We start from the raw sequence: 22,870 nt of genomic DNA on the forward strand, positions 1-22,870 counted from the left end.
CTGTCTTCCTGTAGCTGTAGGAAGGGGAAGATATGCAATGCCTTGAATCTACTCTGGTATTGCAAACATAACACTCAAGTAAGCAGCATGCAGTAACCACATGGCATCATTTCAGGATTCCCAAACAGCTGTATCTCTTACATGTAACCTCATGGTAATATATGGGAATGAAATGGTGTCTTAAAACATTTTGGATATGTCTAACATACTGGTGATGTTTTTGCACTTAAACATACTCAACTCTTTAAAAGCACATACTTTCAGATATGTATGTGTTGATATTGGCCATAGTCTTCTACAATTTTCAATCTTCTATGCATTAAATCAACTGTTAGGAGAGTAATAAAAGTTAACCTTAGAAAAAATTGACATTGTTCTTTGCCTTGGCACCTGAGAAGTGCCTGTCTTCTTACAGTGTCTGCCTGCTTACATGCAGTGAAGTACAGCAACATGGAAAAATACATTTCTGAATGAAAGAATGACTAATGAAAAGCCAGATGATAACATCTCCTATGTATGTAAGTGGAAGTTATTCTACTTTGCAGGTAATTGGAGGCAAATGGCCCATGTTGCATGGACTTTAGTATGAGAAGGTGCCTTTGCCCCGATCTTCAATACTGTTGATAGGGCTAACACTGAGGGTTTCAACCTTAGGCTTTTGGAACCAGGCTCTGTGATGAACAGTTACTATTGAGAAGTGCTTTTTTGGTGTTTCACATTTTCTAGTAAACTTTTCTGTTCTATCTCAATTTGCCTTGTGAGAGCACTGATGCATTTGTCGTCTCTTCTATTACTGGCTAATGATGTTCTGCCCTCAGAGATTTTTGTTGAAGGGACTGCTTCCTAACATTTTATTCCCACTCCTGGATTTCCCAAAATTCATGTTTCAATATGTATTTTGTTGTATGACTCAGAGGATTTTTCTGCAGCAGAAATGGGTGATGTTTTTGTAACTCTCTTGGAATTTGGGTATTTGGGACTTTGGGTATTTTTACTTTGTTTTTCTTCATTTTTGGGGAACTCAAGACTGAGAGAGAGTAGACATTGTCCTGTGCATTTTCTTCCAAAAATACTATTTCTACTTTCAGAAGCAATGTCTTTTCTAGTCTCTTCTGGTAACTTTTGTCCAGTTTACATGGACAAAAAAAGAAAACAGATATAAGGCAACCCCAGCAGCTTGCTTTCTTTCTTTTTTTTTTTTTTTTTCTTCTCATGTAAATGTGCTCTGGAGCAGAGTTTGGTGTTTAACCTAAATATCATGGTTTTCTACCACCCTCTGCCTGACTTGGCTGTGTGCAGCTTCACAGTTCTTCACTGTCGCTCAATGGCTCTTTTGGTGGTGAATTGACATTACTCTAACCAAGGAGCCTGTCATTCACATTTTTTGGATTGCTTTTCTTTAACTTACTGGTGGTTTCCATGGATTCCAGTGTGACTGATAACATTAGTACCCCAATAAGCTGCAGGAAGTACTGTGTGCCAGCTTGCATTAAAACACTGTAAAGGTGGAATATGTTGATTCCTAAAAGCATGGGTGTATGCATATGAAGTACTGCCCAGAATGTTTTATTTCTTTGATTGGCAATACAATGATGTCTGTGTTTTCAGTGGATTAATCCTGATTACTGATCTGGAATTCTGATGTCTACAGATGAGCTCTGCCAAAAGAATTCTCGTGGCCTGGAGCCCTTGGGTTCTTGCAGCAGTCATGCTGTTTATTCCTCCTGTTCAGCTTTTGGGTAGCTGCTGCAGCCCAAATAGCAAGAGGGATACATACTGGGGAGAAGATATATAACCAGCTATTCACATTTGGAAAGACAATCTGAAACATACTCCAGAGAGCTTTTGGCACGTATTCTGTGAAAACTAACATTGGTGCTCTTCTTTTTCTTCCCACAAGACATTTTGCTTCAGCACAGCCATCATTTCATATTTTTTGCTTAAAACACACCAAAACAACAAACATCAAAAAACCTCATCTTCTTTCTTACAGAAATCCTGAGGAGAAGCAAAAGACAGTCTTATACTGGTATCCACTGTTGTCTGATCCCTTATTGCAAGGTACTTCTGGTGTCTCCAGCTAATGTCTTTGTGCAGTTCTCAGCTGAGTAGCAGCAGTGCTGATCACCAGTCTCTGCTCTGGGGCAAGAGTGGTGGCAGTAAGGGAACAGGCTGAATATGGGAATAGGGTTGCTCCCAGATGGAGAAAGCAGGAAGGCACCAAGACTGGTGGCCTTCTTTGCCCCATGCTCACTTCTGGGAGCCACCAGCTGCCAAGAAATGTGGTGGCATCTCCTCTGGCACTGCCAGAGGCAGTCTCCTGTTGCTGTGTCAGTTCATAGCCTGTCTTGCTGCCCCATCCATCTGGATTATCCCTATTCTTAAAGTGTCAAAACCCAACATTATTTCCATGGTTGCTGACTAAGAGTATCCTTTTTCCTGGTTTCATGCATTTGTTCTTTTTTCATGGTGTATTTACCTCCATAATTACGTCCCAGTGCATACAAAGGGAGGGCTGTACTAGAGGAACTGCTGCTGCCAATGTGGCTCAGTTTTGTTGGTATAGCTGCATCTATACCAGGGATTTTGCTGACATAGCTCTGTCAGCTACAGGGTATGCATTTTTTGTGCCCCTCATAGGCACAGATGTACCGTCTAAGATTTCCTTGTGACCTGAGATGAGGAACAGGGATGGCTGTGAGATGGAGGGGGATATCGATGCTCTCACTGGCAGCTGGGCAGGAGTGGTGCCAGAGCTCCCTTTCCATCATCCTGTCCTGTTGTCTGCCCAGCCTTATGTACCTGGCCCTGCTGCCTCCCTGCTGGACATAGTTTTGGTGATGGTAAATAGGATATTTCTTCTCTGAAGCAATTCACTCTCTCAGTTAGTCCCGCCCAATATCCTAACATCTTAATGAAAATAGAAAATCTTGTGCTGATCAAAAAACAACCAGCCCACTGTCTGTTCTGTGACTAACTTCTGTATCTCCACTGTTCTAGTTTGTGAACATGAAATTTCAAGTGTCAGTACAGGAAAAGAAAGGCAGGATCTTCAAAGAGCTTAAAGTTTGTAATTTTAATTGTTTTCACTGGCAGTATTTTCATGAGATCTTTCTAACTTAAATATAACAGGTGCCCTTTCTTAAGAGGCTGATATTATTCTTATGGTATACATTTTTCCCTTGCTTTTGTGATTCTAACCTAAGAAAACATCAGCATAAACTTCTTACTGTTGTTTATATTATGTTTCTAATCTATTTGACTAGATGTGAAAAATGATCGTTCTTGTAACCAGTCTAAACAAGACTTGGGTTTTAATATCTTGTTTATTCATAACAGTAACCCCTAATGACTGTGGCTTAATCACCTACAATTAGCTTTGAAGATGTAGACTGTATGGGAACTTGGGACCTTGTAATAAAGCTTTTAGCACCCCTGTTAAAATAATAATTCTGAAATAGTCACTGTAACCTGCACAAAACAATAATTGGGGTAGAGACATTTTTCCTCAAAATCATTGGACTTAGAGGTTTAGAGTTACAATTTCCAGCAGTATAGGTGCAACACCGTTACCTAAAAAAAAACACCAAAACCAACAAACTTTTTTATTTTACGACTGACTCCTCAGAAATGCATTGGTATTTCTGATCAGTGTTTTTGATAAGTAGTTTAAATATATGCTGCATACAGATGCCTGGTAAATGATGCATCGTCATTCATTTGAAATACTTGTGCCCGTGCTTTGCAAAATGAGCATCCATGGGTTTTAATGATGCTCTGCAGGCGGTAGAGTGGTGTGACCCCTGTAAATGCCAGTCTTCTGTGTTATCTGTAATCTGCATTGCAAGAGTGGCCGTAAGGCAAAGGTAGTGCAGCCTGCCTTGGGCCCACCAGCAGCTGTGGCAGGGGCAGATGTTGGATCCTTCATATCTAGGATTACACATAGACCCTTGGGCAGCATCCCATGCTTTACCCATGCCAGCACTCTGCATTAACAGAGATGTATGCACACGGCTTCCTTACGTGCTTGAGCTCATTTTACTTGTCAGTGTTTTAGTGTATTCCCACAGTAAAACTTGAAGGCTCAGACCAGTAACATCAAGAAACAAACTGGACTATTTTTAAAGCTTTCAACATTAAAATGTGTGGAATGTGACTTAGTCTGTGTGGCAGATAAAATACTACAGATAAGTCACTTTATTTCATGCTTCCTGTGAACATATTTAAAATACACACCAGAGTGTTAGTGTACTTGTGCACGTGCTTCCAGCTATGCTTTACTGAGGGATGATTCCAGATGTAGCAGGTTAAATCGGCACAGCAGCACTTGTTGGAAGGCTTGTGTTTGAAATGTCTCATATAACTTTGGCAAAACAAGCTGATAGCGTGTATGGTAACCTTGTAAGTTCATAGGCACAGAATGTCTCAGTAGGAACTGTTTTGAATTCCATACTTGGCCTGCAAAGTTATTTTGCGGGAGTTCAGTGGAAGTCAGCTTTTCATAAAAATAAAGAAAAGTAATCTGGCTGTTTATAAAGAGAGACTGTTTGCGAGGCTGTGTTCAGAAACATTGATGTTTCTGTTATGATTTGCATCTTAAGAAATGTGTTTCCTATTTGTCACCAATAGAAAACAAGTATTTTAGACAAATGTACTTTTGTGGGGTTTTTTTTTAGCCAGTTTTATAAGCAAAGTAAAGGAGAGCTTCAGTTACTACAAGAATCACTTTTTTTTTTTCCTCCTTTTATGTCAGTTTGAGGAAAACATGCAAAGAAATGAAACCACCAAAAAGCTGTGTTTCCTCCAGATAGAAATATTTATATTTAAAATGGTCACCATGAAAACAAAGTGCCTAATGCGAGTAGAAACTAAGTTAAAAAACCTAGAAGGTCCTGTAACACAGCCAATCTCACTTGGAAATTTAACTTATTGTAATGATATTGAAACTTGAGGCCGTTATGTCAGAGAAGAGGGAGCACAAATACTGATTTTACTCATGATGAGGAAAGGCCAAAGTAGATGATTAATACAGGTGCTGCAGAAACCAGTCTTTTTTCTCTTGATCTTTTAAACTTCAAGCAAGCAATAAATCTATTGTATCCTGCATGCCAAACTGAAGTCTTAACAAAAGAATTTATTCTTGTTAAACATGACAGAATTAGGGCTATATTGAAAATGGAATCAGGATTAGTGGTATTGAAATGTGAGGAATTTAATTATTTTACATTCTCCCTGAGGTACATGTTCTCAAATATTAGAAACAGCATTAGGGGAGTAAGGAAGGACTTAAGTGCTGCAAGTTTGAATTCAAATTAGAGTTGTATTCCCTCCTGTGGGACAACTAAGCTGAGAAAAGTTTTTGATTTTTGAGTATCCTACCTCAAACACTGCTGACAAGCAATTCACATGGTACCCTTGTCAAAAATGTACGTTACTTTCATTTAATGACTCCTGTATGTCAGCTTTATTGCTTGCTCTGTTATGCTGAAAGGCTTCATGTGCAGGTGTGAACCAGCTCCCTACATTCATTTAGTTGGTGATGATGACAGGAATTCCTCTGACAGTGGAGACATTTTTTCACTATTCTCAAAGTCATCTGGAGTAACAGTGTTTGTTTTACCAACAGGAAGTATCAGCCAAGACCTGAGGCATTTGCTTTCAGATGTTTACATCTGTACATGCATCATAACTTCAATTTCTGCTTTCTTTCTGTCCGTTTTGCACTGCTTTCCTTTAAGTTGTAGTAAGATCTTCACTTTCTCCTTGGTAGCTATCAGGCATGAACAGCACTTCTCAGATTTTCTTATCTGACATTCCTGTTTGCCTGGGAATGGAGGCAGAGAGGAGGTTGGGCTAACATTAAGGTAGAAGAGATTATCAGAATGGGGGTCATCTTGTTCTTGGTATCTGCACTTTTGTGTGAGGGAGGCTCCAGAGATGCCTGTAATACCATGGGGAAGCTGCATGGAAGGCTAGATTCTTGTATGTGCTTAATACATCATACGTGGAACCTAAAGTGACAGTTCTTGTTAGGTGTGAATCTAACCCGTAGATGCTTCAGTTCTGACTTCAAAGAACATTTGTCCAGATCAGTTCCTGCTTTCTAATTCTCTTCCTTTCTTGTGACCCAAGTTTTTATTGGGCTCGAGCACTTCAGTAAAGTTTCAGGTAAGCCTCGTTATATTTTTGGATTGTGCTTCCAGAGGAAGTTCAGCGATTACTTTAAAAAGCATAGTTTGAAGTTTCAACATCAATACTTACCTGGATGAGACTTTTGGATCTGTATTTCATCCCTAGAGTGGTCTACACGATGAAGGAAGAAAAAGGATAAATGAGAATACTCTTAAGAAATCAAGTACTTGCCCTAACACTGTTTTTATTTTCCCCAATACAGGTAAGCAGTTTATGCATTGCCTCTTAAGTCCGTCTTAAAAGACAGTTACAGAACAAGAAACTTTAATTATAGCTCAGAATTACTCTGTTGAACCTCTTGTCCTTATTGCATTGCTTCTAGTGAGCTATGTGCAATGCTGCATTGAAATATTTGTGACTCCTCAGAAAAAAATGCATACTTTTCTAAGAGCTGCATACACTTAGGACAGCATCTTCCTCTCTGTCATCTGCCAACACTCTGTTCATGTCCAAAAAAAGAGAAAACAAGTGGTGTTTCCAGCAAGCCAGAAACCCAAGTAACCAGAGTCTCCTGTCTCATCCTGCCTTTTTGACCACAAAATGTGGCTGTTTTGGAGAATGTGACCTCTGACACAGTGAGGAGAAATGCTTTGCTGGTGACCACATGTCTCTGCTGAGATGCCACTCCACAGCTTTTCAGTGTGGACAGGATGGGAGTGGTTTAGATGTTTTTTTGGAAGATTTTGTGCCCAGATGAAGCAGTTTCAGTCTTGGCTTTTTGGTGTTGGAAAAGGGAATTTTAAAGTGTTCAGGCTGTCCTTCCTTCCTGCTGTCTTTCCCAGTGGAAAGGCCGAGGAAACCCAGGCCTGCTGCCTGTGTTTGTGTGCAACACCAATGTCCACTGTTTTGCATCATGCTAAAAATGTTTTCCTCCCCTTCCCTTTGCTTGCAGCGGCTCCTGCCAACCATCTCTTCTGTCTCCTCTTCACTGTTATCAGCCCTGGCACATACTGCTTTTCCTCTTTGGTTGATTCAGATATGGCTCTACTCTCTTAGCTTTTCTCTCCCCCCATTCCCCAGTTAGATGGAAAGTGCTGAGACTATAAAAATCTCCTCTCTGTGAGCAGAAAAGATACTAGATTAAAGAGCTTGTGATCAGACTCGCGTATCAACTATGCCAGAGGTAACGTTTAAAGATATTTGTGTTGTATGAACACAACAGCCTTGTGGTGAGCTAATGAAAACAGTGGAGAGGAAGTATTGTTTTATAGCTAGTAAGTCAGTCAAAGTCTTTGGTCTAGCACTGAGGCAGTAGCAATGTGAGTTTATAGTGATTAATAAAACATAATCTGGCTGCTGTTCACTTAGCTCAGTTGTCCAAAGTGGAACATTTCACTGACACTTTGCCCCTCCCCAAGAGACAAGAAAAGTATGTTGGCTTTTCTGTTACAAAAAATATCTTCGGCAGGTAAGTATTTATCCTTGATTTGAGCTCTTTCTTTTTCAATGCGTCTTGAATCCTGGAATTCCTGTATATCAAGTTGTTAAACTGCATAGTGGCATCTTGCGCTGTGCTGTTGCTATCTTCAGTTACACTTGTGTGTAAAGCTGAAACGCAGACACACATCAGCCTCTCCCAGGCTCAGCAGGGACATGGCAGTCCCTACCCTTCCCCTAGGAACTTCTGGATCTATTGGGCTGTTTTGGAGCGACCCGAAAACCCACTGTAGCTCTGAGTTCCCAAAGTCGTGGCTGGGGAAGGTAATGCTGGGCCCCAGTCACATCTGTACAGGGGTTGAGGAGCTGGCCAGGGTTCTTTCCATCGCCACGCAATTGTTGGAGGGGTTTGCTCATAAATCATTGAGAACTTGAACCTGGAAAGGCACTGGATGTCCTGAACTCCTTTCAAGTCAATGGGAGTTCATAGCACTCAGTCTCCTGAAAAATTAGACCTTCTGGAAGTCGGGCATATAAAATACTTGTGCTTTTACCTCACAAAGCCACAAAGCTCTTCAGAAAAGGGCATGGAGCATACTATAAATGAAGTATTCAGAGGGGAAAACAAAAATTTCCTGACTTATTCTTGGCACTAAATATTTAATCATGACATTTGGTCTAAGAAAATTTACAAACTCTCAATGTTGCCAATTTGTTTTACCCACAAACCAACAACAGGCAAAGTTGTGCACACAAAGGTTATTTATTTTGAGCACAGCCAGGGAATGTGAGTATTCCAAATGCTTCCTTATATCTCCCCATGGGATCTCTTTACTAAGTTGCATAATATTTTTCAGTATTAGAGGGTAGATAATGTAAGATAGACATGGTAGGTCTGTACCTAAATACACTGGTTATGTTTTCTTTTTTTCTTCTTTGAAGGAAGTGCAAGCAGAGAATGAATAGTTTGTGAACAGCGTTAAATTAAAAAGCAGAAACTTCAAAGGCCTTTCTAACAATTTATTCTAAAACTATCAGCCAACAGATGATGTTCCAAGCAAAATAACTAATTATGTGGGAGGTTAGGCAAGCATTGATTTAGGTTTGGGGTTTTTGGAGTGGTAGATAATTCTTTCATAGCAACAGAAAGAACCCATGACTTAAATCTCTGGCCTTGAGTCCAGGTAGACCCTCTTCTGAGGACAAGTTTATACATAACCTGTAACAATATTCTTGGAAAATGTGAAAGCTACTTGCATATTTTCTGTGGACCTTGGCTGACTCTAACAGTCTCCTCATTAGAGATTGAGAGCAAGGTTAAAGAAGGATAAGGGAGTGCCACAGTGAAAGTTTGTTAGTTCTTTCAAACATACATGAATTTAGAATAGCATTGCTCTTAGAGAATGTAAGGGCATTTATCTGGAATATCAGGCAGTTTGACAGTGATCATGTTACTACGAAAAAACAGTGGGGCTTAGTGGGCCAAGCATCACTATTTTATATCGTAGCACATGACAAAGTAAGACTCCAAACATAGAGCTTTAGCATTTAACATGTGGAGATAAAATTCCTTTCTGTGCACTAAAGCACCAAACTCTTTCTGGTTTTGGCAAGAGTGTTAGAAAAAGGGGAGTGCTCTTGTTACTTGTTTGCTGTTTCTTCAGTTCTGGTGTAACTTGTGATAATATTTCCTCTTAGCCTGTTTTGTGCATTTGCTTGTGGCAAGTGGTTGTGCCAACTGTAAATTGCTCTAGCTAAGCTGTGCTCTTGGCCCTCGCTTATGCAAGGGCTGGTGTTGACTTTTGGCTGCAGGTTTCTAAGAATTCTTAAGATGTTACCAGCCAAGTACTTGCTGGGACATAAATTCTTCTTGGGGAAAAGTATCTGGACATGTGTTTTTTCTTCATCTATTATCTAGTAGATATCACTGAACAAAAATTAAAGAAATCTTGAGGCTCATGGTGAAGTTGGTTGGTTTTGAAGCAGTAGACTTTGTAGGGTTTCTGTATCAGTCATCGTGAAGTGTATCATGAGAGCGCAAATATGTTTGTAACACTTGTCTTAGAAGCTACTACTAACTTTTTGTACCTCGTCTGCTTGCCATATGTTGTATTTTTATATTAATAGAATCATAGAATCATAGAATAGTTAGGGTTGGAAAGGACCTTAAGATAATCTAGTTCCAACCCCCCTGCCATGGGCAGGGACACCTTGCTCTAAAACATATCACCCAAGGCCTCGTCCAACCTGGCCTTGAACACTGCCAGGGATGGAGCATTCACAACCTCCTTGGGCAACCTATTCCAGTGCTTCACCACCCTAACAGGAAAGAATTTCCTCCTTATATCCAATCTAAACTTCCCCTGTTTAAGTTTTAACCCATTACCCCTTGTCCTGTCACTACAGTCCCTAATGAAGAGTCCCTCCCCAGCATCTCTATATGCCCTCTTCAGATACTGGAAGGCTGCTATGAGGTCTCCACGCAGCCTGCTCTTCTCCAGGCTGAACAGCCCCAACTTTCTCAGCCTGTCTTCATATGGGAGGTGCTCCAGTCCCTTGATCATTCTCGTGGCCCTCCTCTGGACTTGTTCCAACAGATCCATGTCCTTTTTATGTTGAGGACACCAGAACTGCACACAATACTCCAGGTGAGGTCTCATGAGAGCAGAATTAAGGGGCAGGATCACCTCCTTCAACCTTCTGGTCACTCTCCTTTTGATTCAGCCCAGGATACGGCTGGCTTTCTGGGCTGTGAGCACACACTGAAGCCAGCTCATGTTCATTTTCTCATCGACCAGCACCCCCAAGTCCTTCTCTGCAGGGCTGCTCTGAATCTCTTCTCTGCCCAGCCTGTAGCTGTGCCTGGGATTGCTCCAACCCAGGTGTAGGACCTTGCACTTGGCATGGTTAAACTTCATGAGGTTGGCATCAGCCCACCTCACAAGCGTGTCAAGGTCCCTCTGGATGGCATTCCTTCCCTCCAGCGTATCAACCGAACCACACAGCTTGGTGTCATCGGCAAACTTGCTGAGGGTGCACTCAATCCCACTGTCCATGTCAGCAACGAAGATGTTAAACAAGACCGGTCCCAACACCGATCCCTGAGGGACACCACTCGTTACAGGTCTCCAGCTGGACGTTGAGCCATTGACTACAACTCTTTGTGTGTAGCCATCCAGCCAGTTCTTTATCCACTGAATGGTCCATCCATCAAATCGATGTTTCTCCAATTTAGAGACAAGGATGTCATGTGGGACAGCTTTGAACGCTTTACACAAGTCCAGGTAGATGACATCAACTGCTCTACCCCTGTCCATCAGTTCTGTAGCCCCATCATAGAAGGCCACCAAATTGGTCAGGCAGGATTCCCCTTGGTGAAGCCATGCTGGCTGTCACCAAGCACCTTGTTGATTTTCATGTGCCTTAGCATGCCTTCCAGGAGAATCTGCTCCATGATTTTGCCAGGCACAGAGGTGAGACTGACTGGTCTGTAATTCCCCGGGTCATCCATTTCCCCCTTCTTGAAAATGGGGGTTATATTTCCCTTTTTCCAGTCATTGGGAACTTCACCTGACTGCCACGATTTTTCAAATATGGTGGCCATCGGCTTAGCAACTTCATTCGCCACCTCCTTCAGGACCCGTGGATGGATTTCATCAGGACCCATGGACTTGTGCATGTTCAGATTTTTAAGATGGTCTCGAACCAGTTCCTCTCCTACGGTGGGCCCAAGGTCTTCATTCTCACAGTCCCTGCGTCTGCCTTCCAAGACTTGGGTGGTGCGATCAGAGCCTTTGCCATAGAAGACCAAGGCAAAGAAGTCATTCAGAACCTCAGCCTTCTCCAAATCCTGTGTAGCTAGTTCACCTGAGAGCTTCCTGAGGATGCTTACATTCTCCCTAGTCTGGTTTTTATTTGCTATGTACCTGTAGAATCCCTTCCTGTTATTCTTCATATCCCTAGCCAAGTTTAATTCTGACTGGGCCTTAGCTTTCCTAACCTGGTCCCTAGCTTCCCGGACAGCATCCCTGTATTTTTCCCAGGCCACCTGTCCTTGCCTCCACTTTCTATAAGACTCTTTTTTCATTTGAAGTTTCCTCAGCAGCTCCTTATCCATCCAAGGAGGTCTCCTGGCCCTCCTGCTGCACTTCCTTCTAGATGGGATGCAACACTCCTGAGCTTGTAGCAGGTGATCCTTGAAGACCAGCCAAGAGTCTTAGGCCCCCCTGCCCTCTAGGGCTATATCCCATGGAACCTTACTAAGCAGGTTCCTGAAGAGGCCAAAGTCTGCTCTCTTGAAGTCCAGGGCAGTGAGCTTGCTGCACGCTCTTCTCACTGTCCTGGGGATCTCAAATAGTGGATATGCAGTTTGTAGGTTTAATTTGGTTATGCTGCACCTGCTTTAACATGACCTGTGTTTCTCTTTTCTAGGAATAACATGCTTGAAAGTACTTGGTAGTGTTGATTACCTGTACTCCAACACAAGAGCTCCAGCCCAATCCTTTTCAAACACTTCTCTTAGAACATGGGGGAAAATGAGGATGAAAAATACAGTCAAGCTGGCCAGATATTTGAAAACTTTGTACAAGCATCAACATGCAAAGGTACCATTCAGGCCTTTAATATTCTCACTCGCCAACTTGAATTAGATCCTTTGGACAACAGAAACTTTTACACCAAACTGAAGTCAAGAGTGACCACGTGGAAGGCCAAAGCTTTGTGGAACAAGCTTGATAAAAGAGCAAGTCACAAAGAATATAAACGTGGAAAATCTTGTATGAACACTAAGGTAAGTAGAGTTTGGTTTGGGATTTTGTAGCTTAGAATCTTTCACACTTTTTTCCTGCAGAAGCAAGGTTTCTGTGATCACATGCAATGCATCCATTCATGTAACTCTCCCTTGAAAATACTTTTTGAAATTACGGGTGATATCAAGTGATTTTGACAAATTTTCAGGTATTTTTGTTATGCAAGTTTTATGAAAACACAGAGTACGTCAGAGTGATCCTTAAAGCACCCTGCTTTACAGTCTGCCTCAATCATGGCAAAAAGCTTTTCTGCCTTCTTTGGACATCAGCGTCACTAAGGCATAAGATGTAAACCTATGAGCAGGCGATTTCATTCATTCCAGGCTCACAAGAACTGCTGGCTTTATTAAACAGTGTTTTGAAAGGTCCAAATCATAGCATATTCAGTAGGATATCAGGGCTGGCCTGATGCTTTTCAGCAGCAGTTCCCAAACTGTTCTCTGGGAAATGCAGCTTGGAGGTCTGGGGATCTGTCTTTGTCACCTAGCATTGGTTCTAGTTGCTAAACAACAGCAAAAGAAAATCCTGCACTATTTATGGATCTAAATACTTTCCTGTAACTGCTTTTTTTGCAATCAGAATGTGGATAATTGCTATGTGCTAGTCACTGAAGGAAATGGTTGGCTTGGTTGGTTGTGGAAAGTCAAGGGTATTATCTTCTCTTCAGTAGGGCATGCAATATCATATTTTGATACAGAGAGCCACTGGACATGGGTATAAATCTTGTTGACAGAGCTGTACAACATACTCTAGCTCATACCACTTGTTTCATGTAGCTATCACAGAATATTTTTAATAGCTTTCTCTTGGAGCAGTTTGCTGCCAAGTGATGGCTAAAAGTTGCTCCGAGAAGGGTAAGTTTAAAAAAGCTACTTGACTGTATTGAGCAGAGAGGGAGGGTAACTAGACACAAAAATGAAGAGGACTTTTTAATTGAAACTATCGCTGAAGTGTTATTTTGGACTCAGTAGATAGGCAATGTTGACAGTCTCTTCCTGTTTGCATCATTGCATTGAGGCTTCTCAGGAGCACCAGGGAGAAGGACACCATGTTACCTTCACTATATATAGAGGTCTCCGGTTTTATTTATTCATTTTGAATAAAGTCCCAATGATTATGAAGGTAACAGATGCCCTTACTACAGTTTTATTTAGTGAAGAGTGCCATTACAGCTATTTGCACTGTTTTCCTGACAGCCTCTGTTTTTCTGTTTTCCTTTCATTTCCTTTTTTTTGACTCTTGCTTCCTTCCTGCCTTTTATTCTTTTGAAAAGGCCTTGAACATATGTCATTGAGCATCTTCGAAATGGAAACATACAGGAAAGGGAAGGAATGAGAAAAGGTCTGATGGCTAACAAATTATAGGAGATATTCCACATGCACCTTGCCTTACACATACAGCCTCAGGCCCGAATTTCCATAGTTAATTTGAGGAAATATTTGCAACAAAAAAAGCAGTTTTAAGACACATGTGAAATACAAAAATTAAGTTCTCTCTCAAGTGTGACAGTAAACTGCCAAGGCCTGGTTCTGCAAAGTTCCTGAGCAAAATGATTGATTTTTATATATGGGAGAAGGCTCATGGCAGTCGGTTGGTACATAAAATAAAGCCTGTTTAATGCTTTATAAGGCTGCCAAGCCGGAGGCTAATCAACACCTTCCACAGTGTTCAAAGTATGGTGTTACTTCTCTTTGCAAGTAAAAGTTTATTTTTAGTGGCATGGTGGAAGTATTTGCAGAAATTAATAGACGTATTTGATGCACATATGATCAAATTGCAATAGAGTTTAGAACATCTCTATGTGAACAGTGTGTGTATAGATAATCTGTGAAATACTTGTAGACGTTCATTATGAGCCTGGACCATGCCCAGACCTGTACTTCACTGTGTCATCACTCATTTAACGAGAGAAACATGAATCTTCAGACTGCTGCAAAAAAGCAATAACCACAGTCTGCAGGCTCTGTGGGGATATCTACCAAACATTCCTCACCCATGAATCACAGCCTGTTGTGAAAGCCTATCTATGCAGCATGAATGAGAGGAGACATGCTGGGAGAAGGCTGCGGACTCCCTGATCATTACAGTGGTGTGCTCTGACAGCACCACTTACAGATAAGGAATTATCAGAAATGCTGGCAATCCAACCAAAATACCAATGTAGAGAGATTAGGCTACAGTATGCATGCCATGATTTTCATTGGGTGCAACTGGTGATTTTAAATTCGTCTGTCTTGCATGTTATGCCAGCTACCATTTTTAGTAGTGAAGCAGGCAAACAGGAGTTAGCAGGCTAAATCCTGACAACAGCTCACTTCTGTGGAGCTGCCTGGGGGCCTGTTGAAGTAGATCAGCCCAGAGTAAAAGATCTTTCTTGTTAAAGCAGGATCACAAAATGAGCTAAGTGGATTTTTGCAATTGCAGTTCTGTAAACAGAGCCAAGGTTGCTAGTAGGCATCATTAAAAAAAAAAATATATGACTTGAAGGCTTTATATGAGCTTGTGGCCAGGAGCTCTGTAGCTGAGTCTGCAGCTTCAGTTCTCAGATATGGCTTTGAAATCTGGCTTCTTGCAATCTCTCCAGTCTTTGGAGGAGATAAAGGGAATGAAACACAATTGGCATCTAAATTACTCATGGTTGGGTTTTTTTTTGGTGTGTTGTTTTTTTTAAAAACTGACAATCTACTGCCTCACCCAAAAACTGTTCATATTTTTTGCACTCATATTTAAGAGGCGAATGTCGTACTTGTTGATTTTTGCATTTATAAACTCCTTAGCCACCCTTAAGTTACTCATTACAATATACACAAGTTTTATACATACAGAACGTTCCACTCCCACTAAATATCAATAATCTTGTGTTTTAACTGCTCTTGAAGAACACTGCCAAATACAGCTTTCCAGGCTTCTACAATTACATGATTTTAAGCTGGATGAATAAAAGCAGTTGAACAATTTTCAAGAAGTTCAAACCTGCTGCTATTGCAGTTGCCTTACTATGGGCATTATTTTCCCTTTTATTCTTTGTAGAAGAAAACAAGAAAACACCCCAAAATAAAACTGAAGTGCTATAGAAAGACATGCACACAATTGGGGTGGGAATAAACTTTTTCTGAAGCTGTAGGAGTCCACCTGTATGTACGCTAAGTCTGTATGAAACGGATACTTCCTTCCGTCACCAACTTGTAAAATAAGAATGAATACTGTTCAGAATTGCTGTACCTGGAGCTGGCATTTGTACAGTTCACTACTATTAGAGAGAAACAGAAGTCTGTCCTAAGTAGGCAAAGCTCTAGAAATCTGTGATTTTTGCAAGTACGTCTAGAAAAAGACCACAGATTTATTATCCTGGCAAAACTTCTTTTTCATTTTCATCTTTTGCTAATCAGTGCAGAGTAATGTGCTCAGAATCTGTAATGATTATTTGTTTCTTCAGGGAATGAAGCATAGCTAGACAACTGAAGAAGATTAAAGTTTTAGCATATGCTGTTCACCATGCTAGCAGTTTGAATGTCTCTAGTCTGAAGTTTGGAACATGCAAAACAAAACACAGTGATGAACAAGAATTCATCCAGCTAGTTGCAGTGTATTCAGTAGCCTTTTTAAGACATGGGAGTGTGCTTCAAACATTTATTTGAACCTCTGTGTATGGAGCAGATTCTTTACTTGCACTTGATTTACTGGCCGTTGACCTGTGCAAATTATACAAATATATGCATGCTCATATAAATGAGGCTCCTGCTGATGTTTGAGATGTGTATGTATATTTATCAGAGGACCTGGCTTGTGCTGTCCACCTGGAATTCTGACTGTCCTCGTGCTTGAGAAGGGGAGAGGCCACTGCACATGAAAACATCCCAGACTTAATCTCAAGAGAGGTGTTGATTCTCTAAAGCAAATGTGTTTTCTTCTGCTTCAAACATGTGTGCTGATTTTTCAAACACATGCTTACATGAAGGAAATTCTAAAGTGCTACTATATAGTTACCAGCTGCCATGGTAGACTGGTTTCAAGGCCTAACTGGACAAAATTAGCATAAAACAAGTAAATAAAATCAAGCTAAGAGGTTTTGAGTGCTATGTAAATACACACATACATCCTCATTAGTAGATATATAGAAACGTATAAATTCCTGAAAAGGAAGTTAAATGATCTCGAGCTCTGTCTCTTGTTGGCCTGTCTAGTTTTCCTTGTTCCTGGAGTTGGCCTTTCAAAGCTTGTTTCTCAGTAGATCAGGTTGCCTTCCAAAACCTCTTCTTGTGAAGCTTTTTTGCAAGAGAATGTCTCTAAAATTTTTTATGACCGTATTTCCATGGCTTACGTAAAAAGACACAGTGGCTCTGTTTGGTGGTGTCCTATGCTGTCCAGTCTTACATGGACTCAGTGGCATGTGCATCTCTGCTGTAGGGAGGGCTTTGCAGACTCTTCTGGCTTTAGCAGAGAGCATGTGGCTTGAGGGAGGCCAGGGGGTTAGGGGCCAGGATGTGAGTCAGCTGAGGAGCAGCCCTGGATCAGGAATGGCACTGGAGGCTGGTGGTTCTGCACCTGAGTCTGTGTTGGCTCAGAGCCTTGTCTCTGATACTAACCACAGGGGTGTACCCATGAATGATAAATCAGGATGGTCTTTATCAGCCAAACCCCTTCTGCTCCTTTTCAGTTGTCTTCATTGATGAAGACTGTCAAATTAATCCTTTGGGAGTTAATAAAGCTTACTTTACCTGGTGCTCTCCTTCCATGGATTTGAGTTAGGGAGAGGTACCCCCAGGCTGTGCTGGGTGCTGCCATGTTACATAGCTGTAGAGTAGTCAGCAGGATGGGGAGTGGATACAAGGTCATGCTCCTTGTTATTAGGTAGAAGTTGGCTTCCTACCAGTCCTTGGTTGTTTACAAACATTCTATTCTGCAGTCTTGGCCCTCATGGTAAGTAAGGCAGGTTGGGCTCTAGATGTCTTCCTCTCTCCTGTCTCCACCTCTCTCTGTAGTGCTAAACAAATATTTGGCTCTTAATTAAGCAAATCATCCAGCATGTATAAACCTGTTGGTATTGTGGCTAAATTTCCTCCTGAATCACTGGCATTTGTTGATCCTTCAGAGTCAACTTGGATTTTCAGGCAGGTTTCTCCTTTGCTGTATATACTGGTGCAGAAGCCAGTAGTTCTGTGTGTTCAAGTGTTGTGACTGATTGTGTCCCATGAGACAAATACTGGTTCTTTTCTTAAGAAAGTAATTGAATTGTAAGATGAAAGAAGGGAATGCCAGTCGTGGCCAACTCTAAAATACCCTTCTTGCAACAAAAACTTTAGCCTGTTTATTCTATAAAGAGCGAATATCCACATGGCATGTCCCTTCTGCTGGATTTGCTAATTTCTACAAAATAAAGATTGAAATGGGGAGATTTCCAAACCTGATAATTGGTCTTTATAATGAAAACACCAAACATATCTTAGATCTATTAGATAGCATTGCTAACCTGCTTATTGTAATAAAAATGTGTTCCCATGAAGGTCATAAAACTTGAAACTAGAAGCTGACTGCCATATTTATAGGAAGTTTAGTGAATGAAAGGTTGTGACTTCTCACAAAAAGGCATTCAGATGCTCTTTTGTTTGTTTGCTTTTAAAAGCCAAGCACAGAGTGCTTGGACAACAGAATCCAGAAGCTATTGAGGTGTTGGAGACATTAAAGGCCATGTAAAGTGTTACCTAGGTGTGTTTGGTATACTTGAAAGACAAACTGTTTATTTTGGCATCTATGCTGCTTTGCTTTTGCCTTACAGGACAGAGCACCTAAAGCCTTGCACTCCAGAATGTATTGTAAATTCATTTTTAGGAATTTAAATAAGTAACTTTTCCAGAGTTAATTCAAAGTAGTAGAAAACATAGGACAAGAGGTAAGGAAGAGTTGTTTGAATGCAGAGAGAACCAGCAAATCACCATGTGTGAACATGCAGTGAAATCACAGTTGTTGAACACTGTCTATGCATTCATTTCTCTAAGGATTTTTCGAGAGGGGAGGGGGGGAGCTCGGGTGATGACAGGACACAGAGCAGACGGGGTTCTTTGAAAACAAAACAAAGTGTTTGACTCTTTGAGCTGTGTTTTAAACTGAGATTGGGCCAAATTACGTCAGCAAAGGCAAATGTTTGGCATTTGATTTGGTAATGAAATCACTTTATTTTTATTATCCTACAGACATTTCCACAAACACACAATTTTTCAGCTTTATCAGTCATGAAAAGCAATGAACCCAGGCCAAAGTAACGTAATCAAACAGCCTAAATAAGAATTCTTCAGGCATTTGGGAATTTTAATTTTTTTTTGGCTTTCAAGATAACAGTAGCTTTACATCTGTGCTTTAACAGCAGCTTTGCATCTGTGCTTTAACATCACTGTGCTGTTTCTCTGTGCTTTGCTTAATGATTTTGCAAGTAATCAACAGAAGGGAACTGTCCCACCCTGACCTGATTTCCTAGATATTTTATAGATTCCCATGGGGAGTGACACCCAGTCACTTTCACATAAAACACTACTATTGTCACCACAAGTGGCTTAACCTTTTGTTTCATTCAGACTTAATTACGACAGGGTGTGTTTCCCTAACTTTGGCTTTGTAGTGCTTTGGAGTTTAGCTGTATGAAACAGCAGGGCTGTGTGTCTCTCCACCAGGCAGAGTGGTGTGTATGGGGTGAGGGATGCTCCTGTGTGGGCTGCAGTGCACAGCCTGTGCTGATGGTCTGCTCGGGTCAGGCCTTTCTCCTGGCTTCAGAGAGACCCCATCGGTGCCAGATGTGGTTGTTAGGGGTTTGTTGCTAGCAACGTTTCCAGGTTCACTCTGGTAATGTTTGTGTACTGATAAGTGAGGAAACACATAGCTTTTGCTACCAAGAAGTGATTAAACACTTGGCTGCTAAAAACCAGGTTTCAGACAATAAGGCAATTTCCTGTCTCCTTCAGTTCAGGTCCTTCCTGAGGTTCCCATGTCTGTCCTGAGAACTGGGGTTTTGGGGATGTGGTCACTCTTTTCATCTTTCTGCTGCCAAATCTAGATGTGCATTATCTGTTGTAAAGACAAAGTAGAAATTCCCTGCTAATGCACTTGAAATTGGGTTAATTTGCTCTGCTTTATCTGCTACAGTGTTTAAAGGCGGATTATATTGTGTCAGTCAGTTCTCAAAATTCCCACATTCCCTAGTATGTCTGTACTTATACACAGAATCTGTTTCTGTCTGCAGATAGTCACGTTTCTGCAACCTAGACACCTGTTTGCCATTTCAGGTCTCTAGGATTTTGTGTCTTGACCTGTATATCTGATGAAAGGTGCTAATTGAAAAATTATCTGAGTTTATGCCATAATCTGACATTATTACAGTTTTCTAATTCTTAAATCACTTAACCTTTTCCTCAGGTCAGGAATATTTGGGTGAGTTTAAGCTGTATTTTGAAACAAACCTGGCAGGGGGAGAGAACTAATTATTACTGTGGTGAGAAAGCCTTCACAAGGAGAGTCAGTGTCCTGGTCTCAATGTGCTTCATATCTTCCAGAAGCGTGAAAGTCTGACAGGTACCCAAATGGGCCTTTGTCCCCTTCTGGGACCTGGGCAAAGGCAGAGAGAAGAACAAGCGTTACATCATTTCAACTGACAGAGCAGCTGTACTTCAAGTCTAGAGAAGTTTTAAGTTAAAAATGCACAAGAGCTGTGGGCCTATTGTACTGACCACCTGGGAGATGAGAGGTGAAATGGGTAATGGTGACTTCTTGCATCAGTTGTGATTGCTACAGCCAGGTGTAGGTATCGTCTCCTTTCCAAAGAAGTTGGCCCAGTGTGTCTGAGGGAAGTAGAAGTTGCAATTCTGACCTGATCCTCATAGAGCCCTTGCTTTAACAAGCAAACTTGTGACTGTGGTTTAGGTTAAATTATGTCACACAGGCAGCTGAAGAGCTGTGCTTGCAGTGATACCAGTAAGTTTGCTCCAGACTAGTGAAACGCATTCAGTGGAATCTCGGTGATTCCTGTTGTAGACTGGTTATGTGTTGTGCTTATTGGAAGTCTGGGAGCTGGATTGAGGAAGGGCAGATGTGACCCAGCTGCAGTGACCTGCAAGTGCTTTGAAACACAGGGTTCAAAGTTTAAAAAAAATGTTGAAAGCTAGAACAGTAGTCTGAGATCAAGAGGATAAAATTTACAGAAGCTACCAGAAAACTAAGACTCTTCTAATAAAAGAGGACAAGAGGCAAGATAAACTCAAACAAGCCCAGAGTCCCAGAGAACATGGTCAGAATTTGAGAGAACATAACCTGTAGCAGAGGCTTAAATACCTTCACCTAGTCTGTGGCAGAGAAGGCCCAAAAAGGAGCACTACATAGTTGTTCTGTGGAGCTTGAACACAACCAGATCTGTTATTCTTTTCACCTTCACTCTGTAGTAGTCTGGCTGACACTGCTAGATCATACTCTGATTAGTTTTTCAGAGTTTGCATTTTGCCTTGGACATTCGCTGCTCCTGTTTCAGCCCTGAAGAACAGCTTCTGTTTCCCAAGGCCATGCTTGTTTCTGCTTAAGAAACCAACCACAAGATACTATCTTGCTTGTCTTGCATCACTCTGGATTTGTTCATTTGACTAAGATATGAACTTAGAAGGAACCATGTGGTTATGCCACACTTTGAATTAGACTTGTGTTGCTTACTTCCACTGCCCCTGTGAATGAGTTACAAGAGCAGCTTTGAAAGGACCTCTGCAACACCAAATGCACCTCTCTGAGACTGGTGTCCACCTCCCCATCCTGCCTGCACACTCTGCCATCCTCTCTGGATTTACAATCCAGATAAAACAACTGCCACAGGGAAGTTTGCAGCTCAGAGTAGAAAACATTGCAAGAGATGGTAGTGAGCTTCCTGCCAAGGACTACACACCCAAATCGCTAATAACAAGTTATGCTGATCAGCAAGTGCTCAGTGGAAGGCAAAGGCATTTCTCCCTAATTCCACCCCCTACCCCACTCCACTTTTTCTCTTGTTTGTGTGATTTTTAGCAAGGTAGGAAGCAGTTGCATGCAGTAGGAAGCCTTTCCTGATGGGTGAGGACTATTGTGACTGGTGGAGCTGCTGCTGGGGCTGCTCTCTGCCTGCCTGGCCGCCAGGCTGTTGGGGCTTGGGTGGCTTACTCTGTCTTCTAATGGGCTGTAGGCATCTGGGGTAGGAAGTTCACTGCCTGCCAGCCCAGATACAGCCTTGATAGTGGCAGAACAAGCACAGCAAGTGCTGTTGAGGCAAGTGCCTGCATCTGCATTTCACCCTGGCTGGAATGTGAAAACAGAGTCATTAATATGGAGGTGTGTAAATAAACACTGATCTGTGTATTTTCATCTTCCGTCTATTGCATCGGAATTTGGTATAAAAGGGACCACCACACCTTGTGAAGTTTGCTGTCAGATTTTACCTCCAACTCTCTGCTCCTCTCTTTGAAGCATGCTCTTTTTTTTTTCTTTCTTTTTTTTTTTTCTTTTTTGTATTTACTTGTATTTGCCAAGACTCTTACCTTCAGTAATAAGGGCTGTTTTGTCCCTTCTTTCTTTGTTTTCAGCCAAAAAGGTTTTGGAAATAAGAACTAGAGGTGCTGAAGTCTGATTTTCTTTGTGTGATATGCTGCCAGCAGTCTGGTTAGTTGGTTCTATGTGAGTGCTGTTAACTTTGCCTGCTGTCAAAAGCACTAAAGATACATTTCCTAATTCGAGTTATGTGAAGTGTTTGAATCTATCTTGCATGTTGATGCTATCTGGTGCCAGATTTTGAAGAGGTGCTGGTTGGTCAGTTCTTATAGTTTTTAGACTGTAAATAAAAATATAAAAGCATTTTCTACCCATGGTAGACTGGTATGTGCAAGTGACGAGTCAAACTGGAAAAAAATTGGTTTATCACTCTTTGGAGCTGTATTTGGCTTTACTAGTTAACTGGCTGCAAATGCTAGCACTGAAAAATGCAGTGCCTTCGAAGACTGCATGATGAGCCAGGAGAAAATAAACCCCAGGAGCCCAGAACTGTTGCTTTATTGCCCAGCGTTGTGTTTTGAGCTCATCTATAGCTGCCATGCACTACTGTACAGTCATTCTGCTTAGCAAAATTAGAAATGATGGGGTTAAACAATTCAGCTCTTTAAAAATAAGTAAATAAATGATTTTTAGATCTGGATTCTGATGGCTGGTTCTGTATGAGCTCATTTACCCAGTACTGGCTTCTAAAAGCCAGGTCTTAATTGGGTATTGGTTAATAATTCACCTAATATAAAAATGTATTTGCCAGCATGTTTTAAAATATTCAGTGAAATGACCTTGGAATAACTTGACTCACCGCTTACTTTAAAAACCAGCTTCTGAATGGAAGCTTTACTCATTTATTAGATGGTCGTAATTGTTGTTCAGTTAACAATTTCAGGTTCAGTTTAGTGTTTCATTTTGGTACCCACACCAGGCTGTAGCAACAATGCTATTTTTGTGTT

The 22,870-nt window shown here is 41.3% G+C and overlaps 1 protein-coding gene across 1 annotated transcript in view; it reads left to right on the forward strand.

Moving 5' to 3' along the window:
- Positions 1-6,178: 6,178 nt before the first annotated feature.
- MICAL2 (microtubule associated monooxygenase, calponin and LIM domain containing 2) overlaps positions 6,179-22,870 on the forward strand; it is a 120,448-nt gene continuing 103,756 nt past the window's right edge. The window contains exons 1-2 of the mRNA XM_061380425.1: positions 6,179-7,600; positions 12,001-12,358. Of these exons, the coding sequence (XP_061236409.1) occupies positions 12,095-12,358 (264 nt within the window). The 5' untranslated portion in view covers positions 6,179-7,600; positions 12,001-12,094. The remainder of the gene's footprint in view (positions 7,601-12,000; positions 12,359-22,870) is intronic.

This window comes from Neopsephotus bourkii, unplaced genomic scaffold (assembly GCF_033783945.1).
Source record: "Neopsephotus bourkii isolate Nb327-2 ecotype Australia unplaced genomic scaffold, CSIRO-AGI_Nbou_v1 NB_1792, whole genome shotgun sequence".
Lineage (NCBI taxonomy): Eukaryota > Metazoa > Chordata > Aves > Psittaciformes > Psittacidae > Neopsephotus > Neopsephotus bourkii.